Source organism: Pistacia vera, unplaced genomic scaffold, assembly GCF_008641045.1.
Source record: "Pistacia vera cultivar Batoury unplaced genomic scaffold, PisVer_v2 Contig39, whole genome shotgun sequence".
Taxonomy (NCBI): Eukaryota; Viridiplantae; Streptophyta; class Magnoliopsida; order Sapindales; family Anacardiaceae; genus Pistacia; species Pistacia vera.
Window position 1 is genome coordinate 264,398 of NW_022196212.1, and position 26,265 is coordinate 290,662.

Genomic DNA, 26,265 nt, shown 5'->3' on the forward strand with positions numbered 1-26,265 from the left:
ACCCTCATCTCTATCAAACCTGGAATCTTGTACAGATACTGAAGCTTCGATAGTTCCACCAGCTCAATCTACGATGGAGGATTGTCGGCTAACATTCCCACACCGGGTTGACTCTGCTCATCTCCACCAATGCCACTGGTCGACAGCACCTCACTACCGTCAGCACAGCCCATGTTGGTGGCGTCCCCCAACTCTAACTCATCGCTAAACCCTTCATTGACTTATCATCGCTCGACTCTATGTTAGACCCGCTCGGCTCATCGCTAGGACGAAAGGCGACACTCACCCCTCTGGATGGAGCCGCTTCATCGCCTTCTGACATCATCCCCATGGTAGGTGCGTCCTTATATTCGTTCCTTCTAGATATCACTGCTTTGCTTCATGGACTTCGATCTTTGTTCACCTCGACACCGTCTAAGTACCCCGGTGATCAACCCTACTCGGCTTAGATCCTGATCCGAACCAAATAAAGCCCCTCTCACTACGTATCCCTCTTAGACCTAGCCAGAAAATCACCCCGTTTCACCAGAAACCAACCCAAAATTCCCAAAAACCACTTTCTCTCAAAGAAATGCAGGATTTCGAACAGAAAACAAGCTAGAACCCCCAAAACAGTATCCTAAACCCTCTTTTCCTCGCCTTTTTTGACACAAAAACAATGAAAAATCAAGAAGAAAGACAAAAGAGCAAAAAACGCGAAACTCCCAAAGGAAATAAGCGAAGTCGATATTCTTTCTCTTCAAAATGAACTTGAACGCGAAGAATGGCAGGAATGAAGGGTCGCCGCCTTTAAAAAATACCCAAAACTGACAAGGGACAAGTAGCGCGATCTCATTGGCAGCTAGAGTCCAGAGACTTTTCGTTTCCCGCCTCTTGAATCCGCATGTGGCTTACATCAAGCAAGAGGGTCACACGCCTGAGCCGTGCCAACTCGAGCCCCTCTTAGTCCCTTTGAGCTGAACCAGTTATGCCAGTCTTGGCAAGACCCCTCTACAACACGACGAGGATCCATGCTGTCACACAGGAAGATCGGTGACATCTTGGAAAGCCTTGTCGGAGTTGTCGACGTTGTCGACGTGCATCCAGTTGGCTGAATTAAGCCCCAGCCCTGGCTAGCTAGCTTAACATCTATTAAGCGTGCAAAAACGACCCTAGCAATGAACATCTGGCCTAGTCAGATACCCTTCCGTGAGTCGAACCTAGACAAGCTGAGCAGGCTCGAGCTTCATAACCACAATCCCTACATCGTCCTTTTAGTTCGGCTCAGCAACTCGAACCGAGCCGATTCATGAGCGTTCCAATGATGCCTTGACAGCCAAGCAACTCGCTGAAGAACCATGGCCTACCCGCCTCCCGTACGCAGATAATTGATTCTACTCTCTTAAGCTAAATACTTTTTAGCTTAAGAGAGTGGAGGACAAACTGTATGGGCCAAAATTCGTAGTGGACCTAATGAGGTCCAATCGCAACAGTAATGAATGACAGCCTAGAGCCTTGGCCCAATCTCGATTAGACCCACACTTAGAACACCTTGGGAACTGCCTGCTCTATGAGTTGGGTCATCCCCCAAGTTAAGTTGAACTGGGTCTAACCCATTCGCCCGCAGTAGTCCATAACAAGGATCAGAATCCTAACCAAACTCCTCAACCGACAAAGCGTCGACAGATAAAGGCAAAGAATCCAATCTCTTCTCGAAAAGAGAGTTCCCTTACCAAATAGGACTCAAAGTCCTACTAGGATTCGAGCCCTTGCGGTTCACTATATCAACTAAGGTCAGCCCACCCATAAGGAAGAAAAGATCATTAGAAAACCCTATTGCTCATATCACCAAACCCATAATCTACCTCAATCCCCTAGCATTGCTTGGACTCCCTGAGAGATGCTAGGAGGCATCCCGCAGGTCCACCAAGGTTGTCAATGGCTCGCTTCCCAAGATTCAGTCTTCAACTCGATTGTAAATTTTATCGTTTACACTCCCCTCGCTTCTTTCTCCCATGGATTCTATTTTCATTTCTTCCTCACTTCCCTTTCCTTTCGCTGCTTTCAGTCTTCCCTGTGAAAACTAATTGTTGTTTTTTTGTTTTTATCGATTGATAAAAGAGAAGCCATCAAATCTATAAAATGATCCCCAACTTTCCCCTCACCGTTTTATCCATGCGCCTCCCTTGGTTTCCTTCTCCCATGGATTCTATTTTCATTTCTTCCTCGCTTCCCTCTTATGTTCTTTAGTCTTTTTCGTGAAAATTAATTAACAATTGTTGCTTTTTTTATTTTTGCTTATTGATAAAGGGAAAACTTGGATATTTGAAATTGAAAAGTGTTGGGATATGTAAAGAAAGAAATAAATTAATTAATGAGAGAGAAGAAGAAAGAGTGGTGGAGAAAAAGGAGAGAGAATAAGAAGAGGCTTTTTGCTGATGAAAGAGGCGGCTAGAGAAGGGAGATTTGAAATTGAAAAGTGTTAGGACTTGAGATTTGGGAATATATAATGAAAAGAAATTAATTAAAGAAAGAGGAATGGTGAAGAAAAGGAGTGAGAAGGAGAAGATGAAAAAGATTGAAGTTTTTTATGTATTCAATAAATTATTTTTTTTAATGATGTCAACGGTCCAACCAACCGATTAAACCTGTTAGATCGGTTAAACCGGGAATCGGACTCTTGACCGAGTCAAGGTCCAATCTAGTTTTTAGAACATTAATGTTAATGTAACAAAAGAAGTATGCAAACATTCGAAATAAAATGCAAAATAAATTGTAACATGCATATGTCTAACATAAGTGTGTAAACACATAACATCCGTGTGTACATCATAACATAAGTTTAATAAAAATATCAACAATAACACCAACAGCACCATCGCAATTGTTGAACATTTGGCAGGGGAATGATCATTAGTTGGTCTGGATTTCACCTTTCGTTCTTCTTATTTAATTCTGGGGCCTTTTTTCTGTCTGTGTACACAATTATTGTTGCCACAATAGGGCTCCATATTTCGAGAATGATTGGCGTACCTACAAGTTTGATGGTATTTGCATATTTCTTTGCAGTGCTAGATACCACTCCGACCAACTATTTTGAAAAGCTTCTTTTCTTTGGTTTAATGCTTCCAACTACAGTTTTACCTTATTTTGTTACATCCTGTTTATGTGTCGAAGAACGGCAGCTTATCGAGTGCGGCAAACAGAGGAAACTTCATCCGGGAAGCTTGAAACAACCTAAGATCTGATCAGATGAAAATATATCAACTCCTAAATATCTGGCATATTATCATAGCTGTAATAATGAAGTGAATTTATATTGTTTGTGCCATTTGTTTATGTTGTGCTGTTTGAATCAGCATAGTTTGTAATCTCGGATTTTATAAACGATAAAAGGATATTTTGGTAATATTTATTAACTTTTGTTAATTTAAAAGTCAACCTTATAGATACCAGTATATAAACTTCTTAGTTTTAATGGAACAATGCACCCTGCAGTACAACTGAATTATACAAGTTCTTAAACAAAGTTTAGGCGTGCTGCAGTAATACCTAGCATATAAAGATTGACAATACCTCACTTTGAGATTGCCCAAATGAAATGCTTCTAAAGCAGTCCACATCAGGTCGTCTTGCACCCTCAAAATCACCAATATCCCATTCATAACCTGATTAAAAGTTATTACAAAATCTTCAAATTTTCTAGCAGGAAGGTGAAAGAAACTAGAAAAATCAGGAAAAGAGAGCAAGAGAGAAGAACAGAGAGAGAAGAGGCAGAAACAGGGAAAAAGAGAAGACAAGATATTTGGTTTATATTGGTTAGGATGTGATTGCTTCCTCAAATGGTGCAAACTACAGCACTTAAGGGAAACAGGAATAGCATCATCATCATTCAACTGATTCAATGTGCATTTTAACTATGTCTATCCTAAAGCATACCATATTGGTTATAACATTTGATACTGCTAGGTCTACTATACTTCAGAGGCTTTTTGAAAAATTTGAAACATACGCCTAGCTCCCAACAAATATGATAGATGCGAAAACATACAGGCAGCACTAGAAGTAAGTACCATTTCTCACATCCAACAGAATCAAGTTGGTTTTAATATTTGAATTTGATGCTTCATCACTGTCCTTTACTGCTTCCAATCTCTTTTTCCATTCAGATGGTGCTAGTGGTGTTGCACACATTGAGGGGTCAAGCAAAGGAAGATGTTAAATACCTCCTTCCAACTGCAGAAAATAAATCAATTACTAGTTAAAACACATAAATACATACACATGCATGTATATCATAAACACAACACTAAAAGAATTCGAACTTTAAAAGTGAGGAGAAGCTGTGAATTATATGTGTCACTGAAAAATCTCTATGGGTAAAGAAAAATAAATCATATGATGGTCAATACACAAAAAAATAATTACAAATTAGAAATAAAATGCACTGAAAATTTAGATTAAAATATTTCATAAGAGAATGTAATTGACTCAAGAAACAAATTGTGCTATCATCATGAAAAAAAAATCAATTTATAATATAGTTTACAACGACTGTAAAAATTATATAGCACAATGGCAAATCAACAAATTTGAGGGTGGCAATACTAGATAAATAAATGATCACTGAAGGAAGATAATCTGTGCAGAATACAATGACGTTGAATAACAAATAGAAATATGCATAAATATATAGCTTGCCAGTACAAGAGAAGGCTTATACCGCTGCTTCAGTTTTGGAAAGGCATGCCCATTTAAAGCTTGAGATATCTGAACCAGTCTATCAGAAAATCGTTCATCTTTTTTTAACCATTCTACCTAGCCAAGAGCATCTTTTGATGGCCCACTGTACTGCAGAAAGATGAAGCAAATAGAGGAAATATTAAGGCAGATGTGCAAAGGATTAATAAGTCACAGAGATAGATAATCATCAGCTTTATTTATTATGGCCCCCACTGCTCTGAAGTTAACACTCTAACATGGTGATTTAGAATTACATATACAGGAAAGAAGTACATCAGTTCCACAAATTTTCATAAGAACTAGTTCCCAGCAAGATTTGCCTCAAAAAACAGATAGAGGCTAAGGCCAAAATTAAAAGTTACAATTTACCTTTTCAACTAATGAGATAGAATTCAAGTTGCATCAATCAACAAAGTTCTGCAACATCCATGTGTCAGTCAATTTACCTAATCAGTAATATCATAGTTGATTCTTTTAGCAATTATTCTTTTACTGAAGTTTTCATTTATCTAACAGAAAAGAGTGTAGCATAATTCAGTCATAAATCAAGCAATATGAGGACTCATACAAATACAAAATCCCATATTGAATCATACTCATTGGGGACCAGTGAAGTTGCCACCTGACTCGATGAGTTCTAACATTACCTTTACTTAAGCTTAAACTCCAATAATAAGTATCATACAAACATGGTAACTGTAGCATGCACTTGGTTAGCCCAAATCAAATTCCTTTTGGAAGAAAATTGACCCAATAACTCATATACTTGCCTTATTTCCAAAAGGAAAGCATTTCCGAACATTCATAGGCTTAGAGTACTAGCATCCTGTGGCTTCTTTTCTAATTAACCGAAGAAAATAAATGAGTCCAACACAACATTGTGATCAATCATTGCAATGGTTGAAAAAGAGAAAGAGAAAATCATGATGCAAATAACAAGATGATTCACTAATGCAGGCAAAGTTCCTTAGCATTATGAACAAAATGGAGACCCAATGCACCCATGGAAACACAAGCAAATATATACACATCCACATGACTAGTCTAACCCAACATTGCACATGGAGGACTATGGACGCCAGCTATCAAAAGAGAAGAGGAAGAAGAAAGCTAAATGAACTTTGACAGATATCATTGTGAGAAAGAAAAATATACCTGTGCATTAATACCTTGTTCATTCAAATATACCCGGCCATGTATCCTCAAAGAAAGAAGAAAAGAAAGTTTGTTGTCAGTTAATTAGAGTGTTGGTTCAGAGGAAGAAATAATCAGAGTAAAAATGAGAAAATTTGTAAGGGAAAGAGACGCCAACAAATGAGAGTTTATCACACTACAAACTTCATTCACTGAGCTGAAACTTTTATACAAGAGTTACACTGTTTTTACCTACTGCATTACAATAAAAATAATACATTTGAATTACAACTAATGCATATACCAAATCAAGTCTTAATCTCAAAAAAACATGTCAAATAAACTAAGCTTGATTGCCTTAAAATCTGTTGCACCAACTACTGCAGCCTAACAAAACAAAAACAGAAACTTTGGCTCCAAAATGCAACTTGAACTTTCAGTTGGAATTTATCCCATTTCCAGCAGGTTATCACCAACTTCATCACCCCTCCTTGATAATCTTACTAGAAACACCAAAAACTTGGTTTTAGGTAAACCCTTGGTCATGATATCCACAATTTGATCTTCACCTCTGCAGTGGACTAATTTCACTTCAGCATTACTCTCTGCTTCTCTCACAGCATGAAATTTGATTTTGATGTGTTTTGTTTTGCCGTGTAAGATTGGATTCTTTGCCATTGCAACTGCTGACTGATTGTCACAAAAGATCACAGTAGGGTCTTCTTGAATTTGCCTCAAATCCTGCATAATCTTCCTCAGCCATATAGCCTGGTTAACCACGACAGCAGCAGAAATGTATTATGCTTCTGCTGTGGACTGAGCTGTGGTGTCTTGCTTCTTGGAATGCTAGCATATGGCCCCTGAATTTAAGAAGAAAACATAACCTAATGTACTCCTAATATCATCAATGCATCCAGCCCAATCATTATCTGAGTAACCAATAAGCTGCAGGTTTTCAGTCTTCTTGAACCATATTCCAAGCTCATCACTTCCCTTAACATACCTTAGCACCCTCTTGGCTACCTTGAGATGGATTTCACTCGGGCTAGTCATGAATCTAGAGAGAACACTGGTTGCAAATATTAAATCTGGTCTGGTGGCAATCAAGTACAGAAGGCAACCAATGATGCTTCTATACAATTTTTCATCAACCTTCTCAGCCCCATCATCCTTGCTCAGCTTCAAATTCACAACCAGTGAAGTGTCCACTGATTTGCATCTGTCCGTGTTAAACTTATGCAGAATTTCATTGGCAAACCTCCTTTGATTAACAAATATGCCATGGTGACTTTGGTGGATTTCCATCCCAAGAAAGTAGGACATTTCCCCAAGGTCAGTTATCTCAAATTCATTGTGCATGGCTGTTTTGAAATCATCAAGTTGAGTTAAGCTGCTCCCCATGATGAGTAAATCATCAACATACAATGAAACTCTGGTGAATTCACTTTCCAGCCTTCTCACATATAAAGTATGTTCATTAGCGCTCCGTGCATATCCTAAGCTGATCAAATACTCATTAATTCTGCTGTACTAGGCTCTAGGAGCCTGTTTCAGGCCATATAGGGCCTTTCTCAGCAAATACACCTTATGCTCCTGCCCTTCCACTTCATATCCCTCCGGTTGCTCCACATAAATTTCCTCATTGAGCCAACCATTTAGGAAGCAAGATTTGACATCTAATTGGTAGATTCTCCACTCAAATTGGGCTGCCAAGGCAAGGAGAAGCCTTATAGTATCATGTCTAGCCACTTGTGCAAAAGTATCCAAAAAATCCACTCCAAATTGTTGAGCAAAACCATTAACAACTAATCTTGCTTTATGTTTGTACACTGATCCATCAAGCCTCAGCTTTTTTTTATAGATCCATTTTACTTGGATTACTCTTCTAGTTGTTGGTCTGTCAACTAATTCCCATGTGCCATTCTTTTCAATCATTTTTATCTCGTCCTCCATTGCATTCCTCCAGACCTCTGACTTGGCAGCCTCCCTGAAATTTTCACGCTCAAGCAAGGCTGCATTGCATCTCTCATAAACCTCTGCCAGAGACCTTGCACCCCTAACTAGAAAATCATCATCCAAATCTGCCTCTTTTGGATCATCAAATTTGCCTGCTTTTGTTTTTGCAATCTGCTCTCTTCTGTCTTCTTCAGCTTCATTTTTCTTCCAATTTTGGATCCCTTTTTCATCCACCTTCACATCCCTAGTGATGTGTATTTTCCTGGTTGCTGGATCATAAATTCTATAGGCATTGGACTGCTTACTGTACCCTATAAAAATCCCTGTCATAGCCTTCTCATCTAGCTTACTTCTTTTAACTGCTGGAATGAGTGCATAACACACACTCCCAAAGATTTTCAGGTTTTTAATAGAAGGCTTCATTCCATACCAGGCCTCATAGGGTGTTTGATTGGTTAAAGCTTTAGTAGGGAGTCTATTAAGTAAATAGACCCTGTATTTACAGCTTCTGCCCAAAAGGATTTGGGCAGCTTCTTCTCTGCAACCATGCACCTTGCCATCTCCATGACAGTCCTATTCTTCCTCTCACTGACTCCATTTTGCTGTGGAGTATAGGGACAACTGAAGTGGTGAACAATTCCAGCTTCTATGCAGATTTTTCCAAATTCAGTGGAGATATACTCACTCCCATTGTCACTTTTGACAGATTCAATACTTAGACATGATTTTTTTTCAACCTGCAGTTTAAACGTCTCAAACACCGCTACAACTTCACTCTTTAGTTTCAAAAAATAAACCCAGCACATCCGGGAGTAATCATTAATGAAAAGGATAACATATTTGCTTCCATTTAGGGATGGTGTTTGCATAGGTCCACACACATCCGTGTGGATAAGCTGCAGCCTCTCAGCAGCTCTCCAGGCTTTGTTTACAGGGAATGTAATCTACTCATCTTGCCAAGTTGACAGGTAGCACATATGGTTTTGGTTTCTGCAATTTCAAGTAGATCACAGACCAATTCTTTGGTTTGAATTTCCCTAAGGCTATGATAATTGAAATGGCCTAATCTTTTATGCCACAATTCTGACTCATCCACATCAACAACATATGCTTCTGGTTCTGGTTTTTTCAGCCTAATAGGGAAGCTTTTTCCCATCATTCTAACCCTCATCAACTCATTGCCTTCACTGTCCAGGATTGTGCAAAACTGATCCTGGAAGTGCAGGGCATACTTCCTTTCTATCATTTGTCCAACACTCAACAAGTTATGGCTCATATTAGGCACATACAAGACATTGGGAATGAGTTTGATACCTGTTTTTGTTTGCACAGCAATATCTCCTCTCCCTTTCACAGCCACAAACTCCCCATTTCTAACTTTGACTTTGGAATGGTAAGACTTGTCTAAATTTACAAAGTCCTCCAGGTTTGCTGTCATATGTTTGGTGCACCCACTGTCTATCAGTCAATCATCATTGTGAGCTTGAACTGCACAGCATGAAGCCACGAACAGTTGCTCTGAATCTGAGTTTGGCTACTGGTCCTCCACAATCTGTGCTTGCTGTGTTGATTGATTTGGTTATTTTTGCACACCTTTTCAATGTGACCATATTTTTTGCATGCTCTACATTGAATTTTAGGCCTAAACTAGCACCTTTTTTCACCATGCCCCTTCTTCTTGCAGTGAGCACATGGTGGAAACTCTCTCACTCCAGTCGAATTGCTCCACTAATTTGCCATCCTCTCCTTTCCTTTCTTTTCTCCCGTAGGCCTCTTGCTTCCACCCTAGCTTGGTTTGACTTTGAATCTAGCCACCATTGCACCCTCACTAGAGTCCTCTTCCCTCAACAATCTCCTTTGCTCTTGAGAAGGCATACACTAAATCAGTGAGAGTGATTTGTGTCAAATCCTTAGAATCCCCAAGTGAGGATATCTTAGATTCAAACCTTTCGGGTAGGCTAACAAGAACCTTTTCCACCATCCTTTTATCTATCATCTCCTCTCCCATTAATCTGATTTTATTCACTACATTCATCAACCTATCCACATATTCCTTTACCGATTCTGACTCCTGCATTTTCAACATTTCAAACTCCCTCTTAATTTCAACACCTGCATATTCTTTGTTGTATCACTGCCACCGAACTCCTCTTTGAATTTATCTCATGCTTCCTTGGCTGTCTCATATGTCATGATTCTAGTGAACACTTGATCAGTTACTACTGCATGGATATGAGACAAGGCTCTAGGTGATTTGGTGGCTTCTTCATCGTGTAATCTGATCTAGTTCAGGGTGGGGTTTGGCCCCAATACTAGTGGTTGTTTATCCTCTTCAACATACTGCCATAATCCTTGTCCTCTTGGAAGGTTTTCATTTTGACAGCCCAAATGTGATATTGATCCCCATTGAAGGTTGGAGGAGTAAGGGAGATTGTGTGTTGTGCCATTGAGTCAGGCTGTGTGGAACTTAATAGCTAATTTCAGCGTAACAAAGGTTGAGAAAGTGAGTGAGAAGAGATGAGTTTATCAGGCCTTTAATATCAGTAGAACTCTGATACCATTTGTTGGTTCAGAGGAAGAAATGATCAAAGTAAAAATGAGAAAATTTGTAAGGGAAAGAGACAGCAACAAATGAGAGTTTATCACACTACAAACTTCATTCACTGAGTTGAAACTTTTATACAAGAGTTACACTGTTTTACCTACTGAGTTAAAATAAAAATAATACATTTGAATTTCAACTAATGCATATACAAAATCAAGTCTTAATCTCAACAAAACATGTCAAATAAACTAAGCTTGATTGCCTTAAAATCTGCTGCACCAACTACTGCAGCCTAACAAAACAAAAACAAAAACTTTGGTTCCAAAATGCAACTTGAACTTTCAGTCAGAATTTGTCCCATTTCTAGCAGGTTATCACCAACTTCATCAATTAGTCAGTGTGATAAGTTAATAATTTTTATTTTACTGAGTGACCAGTTATGATCAATCATAATATAAGGCACACTAAACAGTCTAGAATAAATACTTCCTCAATCATATTAGAGGAAGAAATTAGGGAAAAAGTGAAAACATAACCGAGAGACATTGCAAGCGCAGCGTACACAAAATCCAGGCAAATTTTTCATTCATATATATATATGACAGGAACCAGATTTTAAACATAAAGTAAGACAACAAATTATTTAGAAGATTTTAATAAAAATGTTCAAAAAAAAAGCTGTCGCTGAAACCTTGGTATGCTAGCAATTCCCTGATGTTGAATCAAACTGTTCCGGTAACATTACTAGGATTGGTACACAAAGCCAGTTAAAACCGTGATTGTTAGTATTCTTAACTTACAAATCGAATTTTAATCCAATTCACCTCGGCAACATTACTGGGATTGGTATACCAACACCATATCCATCCCCAGAATAAAATTTAACTCAAAATCTTATCTTTTAACTACCAACAGAATAAAACAAAAGAACCCAAAAGCAAGAGGGCAAAAGCAATGAAATATTCAAAATGAACATGAAATGCAAATGGGGGATTAGAATCTTATAACCAACCTCCAAGAACAAGAGGTGCTTAGCAACTTCCTCTTCAGGGTCTTTAACAAACACAAACTTGGAAAAATTCACCACCATGAAATCCCCATTATCATCATTATTACTATAGTACTTTGCGCGGCGTCTCCTATTGTTGTTCTTATTGGTGCTAGGGGTTGTCTCTCTGGGTGGCTGTGAGAGCTGGAATTGAGTGAGGGAAGTTGAACAGCAAGCAACTCTGAAGTGGGCGGTCAGCTGTTGCTTCAAGAAGGGGTTAAGGTTAGTGTGAATTGTTGTTGGTATTGAGAAGATTGGTGGTGATAATATTGGAGAATGAAGAGCATGATAATAGCCTCTCATCATTTTTCAGCGGCTTCTAGTTTTTTACTGTTTGTCTTTGAGTTTGGTAATTTGTAGTTACACTTGGAGACGACAAGAAATTGATCAATTATGTTAAAAAATTTTGGAAGGCTTTTCGCGAAATCCTATGCTAAATATCATATGCACCGATAGTAACGTGTGATATATCTAATATATCCACAATAATAATAATGTATTATAAAATATCACATAAGTTATCCTTTTAATATAAAATATAATAAAAGTCCTCATGTAGATCTAAAATATCACAAAAGTCATCCTTCATGTAGATTGTTCCAAGGCCTCCTTTATACGTTAAATATTGATAAGTCCCCTTTGTGCTTTGCCCTTTGGATGTAACTATTACTGATCCCCCTTTTGGATGTACAGTATCAAACAAGTCTTCCTATATGTAAGATACTCATTAATCCTACTTTAGATGTAAAATATCACATACATCCTTATATGTAAATTGTTTAGATTAGCCAGAGTCTTGTGTGTATATATATATATATATATATATAAAACAAATGAGATGACAACAATATGTAGAATTTTTAAGCCTCTGATTCGGATTATATAGCTAATCTAGTGTGACAATATCTGTTTATTGCAATGTATATCTGGTTTTGGAAATTAATGTTATTTAATCTCCATTAATGCACTGAAGAATCCCAATTTTGCTCTTAAGCACTTGACTAAAAGATTCACATTAAATATAGTAAAGTTCATGTCTTGTCCAATCAACCCAAACATGGTTTTATCAGGTTTAAGTTGACTCTAAATTTCTGACCAAAGGATACCTTCACCACCGGCACCGTGTATGTTCACAGAGATATATATATATATATATATTCCTTCATAAAGTTGATGACAACTCATTTGCTCTCTTAATTTACTTGGATGGGCGGCCAGCTTTTGGATTAATTCTCAACGTAGTGGTGCCCCCAAAGTGGCTGCTTATGTGGCCACCACCATTGCCAGGCATTGAGCCTCCACTACAGTGCATATTGTGCAATTCTTCTATTCCATTTTCTGCAGGTTCCATGATCAGACTCACATGAGTCCCTCAATCTCATGTTGATCCAACTCCTATGCCTATAAAAACCCCATTTTCTCGTACTTCAAGATTTTGTCCTACCTGGATTGTGATTTTTTTGTTAATTAAGTTACAAATGGCTCAGCACTGTCCCTTGACATCTTTAATGAGCTTGGCCATGCTTCTTAATGCAGCCTTTTGTGCCAATTTTAGTGATTTTTTTCAACCTCTTTGGGCTCCTGATCACATTGCTACTGAAGGAGATCACATTAACTTATCCTTAGACACTGTTTCTGGTAATGTATGGTTTAGCTATAATTTAGATGACTTTTATTTGTTATTGTTTCTATTTTTGTTGCTGAGAAGTCTGAATAATTGGTTGCAGGTTGTGGGTTTGAATCTAGAAGCAAGTACTTGTTTGGGAAAGCAAGTATGCAGATCAAACTAGTTGAAGGTGATTCTGCAGGAACTGTCACAGCCTTCTATGCAAGTTAATTACTTCTGTTTATGTTATGTTTGTTTGTAATTTTTTTTATATAATGTGTTTATTGAAATTCACAGATGTCATCGGAAGGGCCAAATCGCGACGAGCTAGACTTTGAATTTCTAGGTAATGTTTCCGGGGAACCATATCTAGTTCAAACAAATGTGTACGTGAATGGAAGTGGAAACAGAGAACAAAGACATTCACTTTGGTTTGATCCTACACTGGATTTTCATACCTACTCCTTGTTCTGGAACCACCGCTACATAGTGTAATCACCTGCCATGCATTTTTTGGATGCTCTCCTTATGCTTTCATTAACATTTTCATGTCTATTTATATGGTAAATTCAATGAACTACATGTCTAATATTTCAGGTTTCTGGTAGACCGGATTCCAATAAGAGTATTTGCAAACAAGGAAGAAAACGGAGTGATTTACCCAAAGAGTCAAGCCATGTCAATCCGTTGGTCAATGTGGAATGCTGATGACTGGGCTACACAAGGAGGGAGTGTCAAGACAAACTGGAGCCACTCCCCATTTGTTGCAACCTTTAGATCGTTTGAAATAGATGCCTGCGAGTTGTCGCCGGAAACTGATGACGTAGAAGCCGAATGTGCTGTATCACGGCATTTCTGGTGGGATAAGCCATCCATGAGAGAGCTGAATAGGCACCAGAGTCACCAACTCAAGTGGGTTCGCAGAAAGCATATGGTTTATGATTATTGTAAGGATGTAGCTCGCTTCACTGAGCTGCCAAGAGAGTGTATCAATTAGCCTATATTTATTGCAATGCGATTACAATGTTGTTACAAATGAGTTAGAAAATAAATAATTGCAGAGTCTCATCCATATATTTATAAAAAGAAAAAAAATTACATATAACATTATATATGATGGTATCTGCCATATGTGATGAATAATTCGTTGTGGTTACATACTTACATTCAATGGCGTGGTCTTCAGTTAATTCACAAAAATGGAAGGCCAGAGGGTTGCGGTTACATTTATTTTCATTATATTTCCATCTTCTCAATGATGAAGTTAGAATTAAACCAAGTAAATATGGCCCAGGAGAAATTAAATTAACAAGTGAAAACTAGCTCACATTTGCTCTGTTCTATGTGGAAGGGATAAAAGAGAGAATGGGTCTCTATGAAAACACATAGATAATTAACATTAGATTGAATAATGAGCATGCTTATATAGTCTCATGAGGGTGAAATTAATTTAATTAGATTATACACTAAATACATTTAGAGTCAGGACAGTTGAATGAGAGACACATCCATATATATTAGTAATTAAAAAAAAAAAAAGTATTAAATAATTTCAGTCTTTTGTTTTGCCCATCTTTCATGGGTGAAATTAATTCAATTATATTATACACTAAATACATTGCTCGGCTTGATCAGTGTTTTCAGGAAAGTCTTGCGGGGAAGTAATTAATTATTATGAAAATGCATGGAACTGATGTAGTTTTTTTCCTGTATATGTATTATCAAATCACCATGTTAGAGTGTTTTAACTTCAGTCTTCAGAGCAGGGTCATAATGGATAAAGCTGATTATTATTTATCTCCATGACTTATTACTTACATTTGCTCAACATCTGCTTAATATTTCCTCCGATTTTCTTCATCTTTCTGCAGTACAGTGGGCCATCAAAAGATGATCTTTGCCTATGTAGAATGGTTGAGAGAAGATGAACGATTTCTTGATATACTGGTTCAGGTATCTCCAGCTTTAAATGGGCATGCCTTTCCAAAGTTGCAGCTGCGGTACAAGCCTTCACTAGTACAGGCAAGCTATATATTTCTGCATGTTGTTTCTAATTTGTTTTGCCACCCTCTGTTTGCTGATTCACCGTTGTGCTATATAATTTTTACGGTGTTTATGAACTATACACATTAATCTTTTTCATGGTCATGTCACCCTTTGTTTCTTGAGTCACTACGTTCTCTTATAAAATATTTTTGATCAAGAATTCAGTGTCTTTTATTTCTATTTTGTAATAATTTTTTTTATATTCGCCTTCATTAGGAATTTTTTTTTTTACCTGTAGAGTTTTTCCAGTGACACATATAATTCACGGCCTCTCCCCGCTTTTAAAGTTGGAACTCTTTCTCAGTGTTCTGTGTATGGTATACATGCATGTGTATGTATTTGTGTGTTTTAATTAGTACTTGATTTGTTTTCTGCTGTTGGAAAGAGGTATTTCAGATCTTCCTCTGCTTGACCTCTAAATGCGTGCAACACCACTACCACCATCTGAATGGAGAAAGAGATTGGAGGCAGTAAAGGACAGTGATGAAGCATCGAATTCAAATCTTAATACCAACTTGATTCTATTGGATGTGAGAAATGGTATTCACTTCTAGTATGCTCTATCTTTTCGCATCTATGTATATTTGTTGGAGTTTGCTATATGTTTCAAATTTCTCAAACAGTCACTGAAGTTATCTGGCTTGAACTTGAGTTTTTAGGTGGAGAGGTGAATTATAGTAGACCAACAATATCAGATGTCATAAACCAATATGGTATAGTTTAGGAAAGACATAGTTGAAAAGCACATTGCATCAGTAGCATGATGCTATTCCTGTTTCTGTTGACTGCTGTTGTAAAACCCCATTTCTAATTTAGTAATAGCATGAATTTTAATTAGTTATTTAATTCCCTTTCTAATTGATTTTATGGTATTGTTATAAAAAAGGGGTATTTTTGTCAGTTTTTAAAGTTGCATTAAGGGGTGAAACAAAGAAATAAATCCTGATGGGTTTGCAGTCAAGGAGGAAAAATTTGGATATTTTTATAGGAAAAGCTTAGGTGGCGGGGTTAGATGAAATTTAGAGAATATTGGGGGCAGAAATAATTTCAGAAAAATGTTTTGTTTAAAAAGGAAGAAGAAGAAAACGAGAGCAGAAGAAAGGAAGGAGAAAGAGAGGAGGAGGAGAAGAAGAGAGGAGAGAAAGGAAAAAAACAAAAAAAAAAAGGTGAAGAAGAGAAGAAAGAGTGGGTTCGGCCGAGAGATAGAGTGAGAGAGGAAAGAAGAAAAAGAAGAACAAAGAGAAAGGGAGAGGATATATTAGTTTTTGAGTCTGTGAACAGTGCATCATCAAATCGTGATCTGGAGCTCGTTTGCCGTCCGATCGTTCTGATTTTTGGATATGTTGTTCATGAAACACAACTCTACGTTCTGAACGGTGGAGATCGAAATCCCAGCACTGTAATAGGCCTTCAATTATAGGATTAGAAGAGTGAGTGGTTTTAATGAAAACTTTCCTTAAAATTTCAGATCTATGCTTGCATGTTAATTTCTAGTATGCCATTTTTGGTATTTTGATGAGGTTTGAGCTAAATGTGAAGCTTTCTTGGTTTATTTTTCTTTGTATGTTTTCGGACAGATTCTAGAGTGGTAGTTTTGAGTTTTAAAATGGAATGAACTTTGCTTGCTCATTGATCTTGCATGCATTTGGTTGTTTCAATAAACTGTGATGGTGGCTGGATATTTTGGTTGCATGCACTCGGCTGGACTGCATTTTGAGAGGTGCTTGAGTTTTGTATTTGGACTAAAAGTTGGCTGGTTGAATACACTTGCAAGCTTCCAGTTGGACTGTCTTTTGAGAAAATTGATTTCCATGGTATTTTAAAATGCTGGGAGTTAAGGTATTTTGGCTGTTAAAACGTTAAAGAAAGGACCGAGATTTGTGAAGTTGGTAATAATTTTCTCGGTAAAAAGGAAAAATGGGGTGCTTTTTGTCAGTTTTTAAAGTATGTTTTAAAAACTTTCATTTCACCCCCTATTTTCCATGAAATCTCATATGTTGGCATGATTTATCCTAATAGGAAATATTCATATATTATTATTATTATTATTATTATTGTTTTTGCTCTTGGGTTTAATTATAATTATAATGTGTTATATGAGTTTTGACTTTTGAAAGTGATATTTGCTTATGATTTGTATCGGACATATGCTAAGATTATGTGATGTTGAAGTAATTTTTAATCTGGGTTAAACCGTCAGTTTCTGAAACACATTTAGAAAATTTCAATTTCACCCCTATATGTGATTTTTGAATATTATGTCATATATGTATGATTTATAAGCACATACATAATATGCTCTTGACTTACATGTTACTTGAGATCATGCATGAGATTGTTGTGGTGCTAAAACCACCCTACGAAATACCCATTCCCTAGAGTTACAGATTATCAGATCTAGTTTATGGCTCTACGCATGCGTATGACAGTTATCAGTGCTCTGCCTAGGCGTTGAGTGGTCTGCCAGATATGATAGTTTTGAGGCTCTACCCGCATGATGAGAGACCTTGCCGGGTATGACAGGTACGTCCCTCGCTCTGCCTACGTATGGGACACCCACTAGGTATGACAGATTTTCCCCAGGGTACTAGTTGTGGTGAAAGTTTTTTTTAATACCAAATGTTGAGGTTTTATACAGAATCCGATACAGTTAAAGAAAGTAAGTTAGAGTACAGTTTACTGAGTGCATGATGATTAGAAATAAATCATATATTGTATACGTGAATGGGGTGGTTGTTCCATTGCAAATTCATAGAATTATATTGTCGTCAGGATTTGTTTGAGAATTGTTGTATGTTATCATTATTTCTTTTTTAAAGAACTTTTATAAACCTCCATTTTCTCCCACTCACTGAGCATTTCAGCTCACCCCTTTTTAAATGTTTTCCCCCCCTCACCAAGACCTTCAGGAGATCATGCCGAGCAGTGAGCCTCTGCTCAGGGTTGTGCCACGCGTCGACATCTTTTTATGTGGGTTTTATATTTATGTCGTATTGTATTTTGGATTTTCATTTCAAGAACTCATGTTTCCCATCATGTATTTCCTTTTGTTTCATGTTTTGGAATGTGTAGTATAAGTGGAAAACCTGATACCACAAGTTTCCTAACTCTTTTGTAAAACGAAAGATGATGCATGTCCTTTTTTTTGAGATGTTGGAAATGGAAATACTATGATGTTATTCAGGAAAAGTAGGTTTTTTAACAGGTTTCACAGTTTTTCTACATGGCACGTCTCAGGTATCTGAGTCTTGTGGGAGAGCCTGGATCCTACGGGATGAGGAAATTCGAGACGGGTCGTGTCAACTTGATATCACAGCATGATTTTCGATTTTTAAGGGCATTTAAAAAAAAAAAAAAAAAAAAAAGAATCTCACACATGCCAATTAGCCCCTTAATGAAGTTTATTTCCATCCATGAGTTTTTTATTTTTATTTTTTTAAAACCAATTTGTTTATGTTTTGTATATATCAGCATGAGTCGATGTGGCCAGCCTCGCATGAAATCTGTGAGAGAATTATTAGTTCCTAGAGTGCTCAGGAGGGTGAGTGAGCCTAAGGAAGAGGGAATAGGAGAGTCGGGTACCCACAGGCCAAGACCTCAGGGACCCTAGGAAGAATCAGATGCCGATGATCAAAATGTTGGGGAAGGACCAGTGAGTGAACAAAATGCAGGGCTCCAAGGTGATGGGGATAACATGGAGCAGACTATGGATAGGCTAGCTCAGCTGATGACTAGAGTAGTGCAGGATAGGACGCCCGAACGTCAGGGAGAAGGAAAAACTATATAGAGAGCAAGAAAATTAGGGGCAATAGACTTTGAGGGGACGGGAGATCCCACAGATGCCAACTCCTGGATGGATCAATTAGAGCAAGTGTTTGGGATATTGGAGTGTACCGATGACCAAAAACTACGATTTGTTACTTTTCTACTAAAATGTAGGGCTCGTCATTGGTGGAGATCGGTGCAACATAGATATGGGAATTCGACAATGATTACTTGGGCCAATTTTTGTCAGGAGTTCTTCGATCATTATTTTCCTATGGTGTATCAGGATGCTAAGCAAAGTGAGTTTATCAGACTAACACAAGGAAATATGTCAGTGGAGGAATATTTGATTAAGTTTATTGAGTTATCCCGTTTCGCTCCGTTTATAGCCGGAGATGAGAGACCAAAATATAGGAGATTTGAGGAGGGCCTCAAAGGTAGGATCAGAACAATAGTGGCCTCACACTGCTGCTCGGAGTTTGGGAAATTGACAGAGATAGCTATGAGAGTTGAGAGTAATTTGGTAGAGTTTGATAAGAGAGAGCCATGAAGACTGAAACGTAGTAACCGTGAGTGGATAGTTGGCGACCTTAGTAATAGAACAGAAAAGAGAGGGTAGTTTTTCCAGGACCTTGAGCAGTTTAGGACGGATTCAAAGACAGGCTCAGAGTCAACATTCAAGGGACAGTAGTAATTGGAATATGAGGTCTCAAGACAATACATATCAGAGTGGTGGTGCAAGTGGGAGTCAACGATCACCTTGTAACAGTTTGGTAGGTTTCACTCAGGGCAGTGTCAAAAAGGAGCTTCGGGTTGTTATTATTGTAGGCAGTTTGGCCATACCAAGAGGAATTGTCCCATTTTGGCTCAAGGTGATAATACCTCAGTTCAACAGAATTTCAAGGGAAATAGGGGCCAGTTTCAAGGACAATAGAGATCTCAGGTTCAGAGGGCCCAAGTAGTGTTGCAGGTAGTAATAGTTCCAGACAGAGAGGAATAGGGCGACCTCAAGCTCGTGTCTTTGCTCTCACTAAGCAGAATGCTTAAGCTACCCCAAACGTAGTTACGGGTATGTTAACCGTTTTTTATCATGAGCCCGTATTTTAATTGATCCAAGTTCTACACATTCTTTTGTTTCGTATCATTTTGCTGTGCATGCTAATAGAAATTTATAACCCTTAGAGTGTAAGTTAGCAGTAGCCACCCCTATTGGAGATTCTTTAGTGGTTGACCATGTGTATATACGTAGTGTCGTGAGGACTGGTGAGCATAAGTTGGAGGTAGATTTGATTCCTCTTGACGTGCATGATTTTGATGTGATTTTGAGAATGGATTGGCTAGCCTTGCATCGTGCCACAATGGATTGTTTCCGTAAGGAGACTTTTAAGAAGCGGGGGAAACCAAATTTTGTTTTCTGTAGGAAGCATCGTATCCTTCGTTCTTGTGTTATTTCAGCGATGACTACCAGGCGACTACTCAGGAAACGATGTCCTGTTTATCTAGCTCATGTGGTAGACACTAGAATCAATGAATTGAGGTTAGAGGATATTTTGGTAGTGAGGGAATTCTCAGACGTTTTTCCTGAAAACCTTCTTGGTTTGCCACCTGATAGAGAAATTGAGTTCACTATAGATTTGGTTCTCGGTTCAGCCCCCATATCTATGGCCCTTTATAGAATGGCACCATGGGAATTGCAAGAGTTAAAGGTATAACTGCAAGAATTGGTGGATAAGGGTTTCATTAGACCTAGTTTGTCACCGTGTGGAGCACCGATTTTATTTGTTAAAAAGAAAGATGGTACTTTCAGATTATGCATAGATTACCGACAGTTAAATAAGGTAACAGTGCATAACAAGTATCCCTTGCCGCGGATCGATGACTTATTTGATCAATTGCAGGGTGCTAGGGTCTTCTCCAAAATAGATCTAAGGTCTGGTTACCATCAACTAAAGATTAAGGAGACTGATATACCGAAAACAGCATTCAGGACCCATTATGGACATTATGAGTTCTTAGTGATGCCTTTTGGCTTAACCAATGCTCATGCAGCTTTTATGGACCTGATGAATAGGGTGTTTCGTCCATACCTAGACTGGTTTGTGGTTGTGTTCATTGATGACATCTTAGTGTATTCGAGAAACGAGAAGGAACATGAGGAGCACCTCAGGATGGTCCTACAAACCCTCAGGGAAAATAGACTCTATGCGAAGTTTAGCAAGTGTCAATTTTGGCTCAATTAGATTTCATTTTTGGGTCATGTGATCTCGGCGAATGGTATTTATGTGGATCCCCAGAAGGTAGAAGTAGTGTTGAATTGGGAGAGACCTATCAATGTGATAGAAGTGAGGAGTTTCCTCAGGTTAGCCGGATACTATCGGAGATTTGTGGAAGGATTTTCTAAGATAGCAACCCCTTTGACCAGATTGACTCGGAAGGAGGTAAAGTCTGAGTCGGATGACGATTGTGAGCGGAGTTTCCAAGAATTGAAAGTAAGGCTAACTTCAGCTCCCGTACTTGCCTTGCCTTGCCTTCCGGTAATGATGGATTTGTGGTGTTTAGTGATGGATCATGTTAGGGTTTAGGTTGTGTGTTGATGCAACATGGGAGAGTAATAGCCTACGCCTCTAGGCAACTCAAGAAACACGAGATGAATTACCCAACCCATGACTTGGAACTCGTAGCGGTAGTCTTTGCTTTGAAAATTTGGAGACATTATCTTTATAGTGTCACTTGCCAGATTTTTACGAACCATCAGAGTTTGAAATATTTGTTTACCCAAAAGAATTGAATCTGAGGTAGAGAAGGTGGATTGAGCTTATTAAGGATTATGACTGTATGATTGATTATCATCCTGGTAAGGCCAACGTAGTGGCGGATGCCCTAAGTAGAAAAACCCCGAGCGTCATGGCGCATATGAAGGTGCATTATCCCTTGCTTACAGAGTTGAGGACCTTGGGAGTTGAGTTGGGAATGAATGAGTCAGGGGTACTTTTAGCACATTTTCAAGTTAGGCCTATTTTGGTGGATCGAATCAGAGAGTCTCAGTTTATGGACCCTAATATAATGAAGTTAATGGGAGAAGTAAGTGAGGGGTTGCAGACAGATTTCTAGATCAGGGGCAATGGTATGTTAATGATGGGGAATAGACTTCGTGTGCCCAATACAGAAGAGTTGAAAAGGGAGATTTTAGAGGAGGCCCATTCGTCAGCCTATGCTATGCATCCAGGTAGTACGAAGTTGTATCGTACTCTAAAGGAACATTATTGGTGGCCAGGTATGAAAAAGGAAGTAGCTGAGTTTGTTTCTAGATGCTTAGTTTGTCAACAAGTTAAGGTTGAACATCAGAGGCCAGCAGGATTGTCCCAATCGCTTCCTATACCACAATGGAAATGGGAGCACATTACCATGGACTTTGTGATAGGCCTCCCTCGTACAACATATAAGCATGATGGTATATGGATGATTGTTGACCGGTTGACAAAGTCCGCTCATTTCTTATCGATTAAGACCACCTATTCACTTAATAGGTTGGTGAGCATCTATGTCGTAGAGATTGTAAGACTTCATGGTGGCCATGTTTCTATAGTATCAGATCGGGATCCCAGGTTCACATCTAGATTTTGGCCAAGTTTACAGAAGGCTTTAGGTACCAAACTAAATTTTAGCATGGCATTCCACCCTCAGACTGATGGGTAGTCAGAGAGGACAATTCAGACTTTAGAGGATATGTTGCGGGCTTTTATAATGGAATTCAACGGTAGTTGGGATTTGTATTTACCCTTGGTGGAATTCGCCTATAATAACAGTTATCACTCTAGTATTGGGATGCCACCATATGAAGCTTTATACGGTCGAAAATGTAGAACTCCGGTGTGTTGGGATGAGGTTGGAGAGAGGAAATTGTTAGGCCCCGAGATTGTGCAAGACACCAATGAGAAGATTAATATTATCAGGGTGAGACTTAAAGCGGCTCAAGATAGACAAAAGAGTTATGCCGATAAGCGGAGAAGGGAGCTTGAATTCCAAGTGGGTGACAAAGTTTTCCTAAAAGTTTCAGCATGGAAAGGGGTGTTAAGGTTCGGCAAGCGAGGTAAGTTGAGCCTAGAATATATTGGTCCTTATGAGATTCTCAGAAGAATTGGTGAAGTAGCATACCAAATGGCATTGCTACCAGAATTGGAGAGAATCCATAATGTCTTCCATGTCTCCATGCTCCGTAAGTATGTAGCGGATCTCTCCCACGTTCTCCAACAACAACCGATTCAATTGGATAAGCACTTAACTTATGAGGAAAGGCCGGTTCAAATTGTGGACTATAAAGAGCAAGTGCTTCCTACTAGAACCATTCCTTGGGTAAAAGTCGTATGGGAGAATCATGTGATCGAAGAGGCAACATGGGAGCCTGAAGATGCACGCGGACTAAGTTAGTGAAATTTCGGGGACCAGGGGGGGGGGGGGGGGGGGAGAAGTTTTAAAACTCCATTTCTAATTTAGTAATAGCATGAATTTTAATTGATTATTTAATTCCCTTTCTATTTGATTTTATGGTATTGTTGTACGAAAAGGGTATTTTTGTTAGTTTTTAAAGTTGCATTAAGGGGTGAAAACAAAGAAATAAATCCTGATGGGTTTGCATGTATCAAGAGGGAAAAATTTGAAATTTAGAGAAATTGGGGGGCAAAAATAATTTCAGAAAGCTGTTTTTGTTTAAAAGAAGAAACTGGGCAGTTCGCCCAAAGGAAGAAGAAGAAAACGAGAGCAGAAGAAAGAAAGGAAAGGAGAAAGAGAGGAGAGAAAGGAGAAAAAAAAAAGGGGGAGAAGAGAAGAAAGAGGAGGGGGGGGCGAAAGGAAAAGGGGGAGAGAAAGAAAAGGAAAAAGAGGAAAGAAGAAAAAGAAGAACAAAGAGAAAGGGAGAGGATATATTAGTTTTTGAGTCTGTGAACAGTGCATCATCAAATCGTGATCTGGAGCTCGTTTGCTGTCTGATCGTTCTGATTTTTGGAGATGTTGTTCATGAAACACAACTCTACATTCTGAACGGTGGAGATCGAAATCCAAGCACTGTAATCCAAGCTTGAGCATCCTGCTCGGTGAGAGCAAAGACACAAGCTTGAGTCTGAGGTCGCCCTGTTCCTCTCTGTCTGGCACTATTACTACCTACAATACTCCCCTGAGCCCTCTGAAATCTTAGATCTCTGTTGTCCCTGAAACTGGCCCTATTTCCCTTGAAATTCTGCTAAACTGAGGTATTATCACCTTGAGCCAAAATGGGACAATTCCTTTTGATATGGCCAAACTGCCCACAATGATAACAACCTAAAGCTCCTTTCTGACACTGCCCCAAGTGAAACCTACCACAACTGTTACAGGGTGATCGTTGACTCTCACTTGCACCACCACTTTGATATCTATTGTCTTGAGACCTTCTATTCCAATTACTACTATCCACTGAATGTTGAGTCTGAGCCTGTCTTTGAATCCGTCCTAACTGCTCGAGGTCCCGAAAAAACTACCCTCTCTTTTCTGTTCTATTACTAGGGCCGTCAACTGTCCACTTACGGTTACTATGTTTCAGTCTTCGTGGCTCTCTCTTATCAAACTCTCCCAAATTACTCTCAACTCTCATAGCTATCTCCGTCAATTTCCCAAACTCCGAGCAGCAGTGTGAGGCTACTATTGTTTTGATCCTACCTTTGAGGCCCTCCTCAAATCTCCTACATTTTGCTCTCTCATCTCCGGCTATAAACGGTGGGAAACGGGGTGACTCAATAAACTTAATCAAATATTCCTCCACTAACATATTTCTTTGTGTTAGTCTGATATACTTACTCTGCTTAGCATCTTGATACATCATGGGAAAATAATGATCGAAGAACTCCTGATGGAAATTGGTCCAAGTAATCGTTGTTGGATTTCCATATTTATGTTGCATCGATCTCTACCAATGACGAGCCCTACCTTTTAGTAAAAAAGTAGCAAACCATGGTTTTTGGTCATCGGTACACTCTATTATCCCAAACACTTGCTCTAATTGATCCATGCAGGAGTCGGTATCTGTGGGATCTCCCGTCCCCTCAAAGTCTGTTGCCTCTAATTTCCTTGCTCTCTCTATAGTTTTTCCTTCTCCCTGACGCCCAGGCGTCCTATCCTACACTACTCTAGTCATCAGTTGAGCTAACCTATCCATAGTCTGCTCCATGTTATCCCTATCACCTTGGAGCCCTGCATTTGGTTCACTCACTGGTCCTTCCCCAGCATTTTGATTATTGGCATCTGATTCTTCTTGGGGTCCCTAAGGTCCTGACCTATGGGTACCTGACTCTTCTACTTTCTCTTCCCCAAGCTCACTCACCCTCTTGAGCACTCTAGGAACTAATAATTCTCTCACGGATTTCATGCGAGGTTGGCCACGTTGACTCATGCTGATATCTACAAAACATAAACAAATTGGTTTCTGAAAAAAGAAAAAACTCATGGATGGAAATAAACTTCATTAAGGGACTAATTGGCATGCATGAAAATTTTCAAAAAAAATGCCCTTAAAATCGAAAACCATGCTCTGATACCAAGTTGACACGACCCGTCCCGAATTTTCTCATCCAGTAGGATCCAAGCGCTCCCACAAGACTCGGATACCCGAGACATGCCATGTAGAAAAACTGTGAAACCTGTTAAAAGACCTACTTTTCCTTAATAACATCATAGTATTTCCATTTCCAACATCTCAAAAAAAAGGACATTCATCATCTTTCGTTATACAAAAGAAAAGAGTTAGGGAAACTTGTGGTATCAGGTTTTTCACTTATACAACACATTTTGAAACATAAACAAAAGGAAATACATAATGGGAAACATAAGTTTTTGAAACGGAAGTCCAAAAATACAATACGACATAAATATAAAACCCACACAAAAAGATGTCAACGCGTGGCACAACCCTGAGCGAAGACTCATTGCTCGACATGATCTCCAAGAGGTCCTGGTGAGGGGGGAAAAACATTTAAAAAGGGGTGAGTTGAAATACTCAGTGAGTGGGGGAAAGGGGAGGTTTATAAAAGTTCTTTAAAAAAGAAATAATGATAACATACAACAATTCTCAAGCAAATCCTGACGACAATATAATTCTATGGATATGCAATGGAAACAACCATCCCATTCATGTATGCAATATGTGATTTATTTCTAATCATCCTCCACTCAGTAAACTGTACTATGACTTACTTCCTTTAACTGTATCGGATTCTGTATAAAACCTCAACATTTGGTATTAAAAACTCTCACCACAACTAGTACCTCGGGGAAAATCTGTCATACGTGGTGAGCGTCCCATACGCAGGTAGAGCGAGGGACGTACCTGTCATACCCCGGCAAGGTCTATCATCGCGCGGGCAGAGCCTCAAAACTGTCATACCTGGCGGACCACTCAACGCCTAAGCAGAGCAC

At 38.8% G+C, this 26,265-nt stretch overlaps 1 protein-coding gene and 1 pseudogene across 1 annotated transcript; one reads left to right on the forward strand and one right to left on the reverse strand.

Annotated features, from left to right (window-relative positions):
* Positions 1-3,073: 3,073 nt before the first annotated feature.
* Positions 3,074-11,711, reverse strand: LOC116140987 (annotated as a pseudogene).
* A 1,082-nt stretch (positions 11,712-12,793) lies between these two features.
* On the forward strand, positions 12,794-14,066 carry LOC116141035 (xyloglucan endotransglucosylase/hydrolase protein 9-like). Its single transcript, XM_031426595.1, has 4 exons — positions 12,794-13,043; positions 13,133-13,233; positions 13,309-13,502; positions 13,609-14,066. The coding sequence occupies exons 1-4, from the start codon at positions 12,803-12,805 to the stop codon at positions 14,006-14,008; spliced, it is 936 nt and encodes a 311-aa protein (XP_031282455.1). The 5' UTR covers positions 12,794-12,802; the 3' UTR covers positions 14,009-14,066.
* Positions 14,067-26,265: the final 12,199 nt, after the last annotated feature.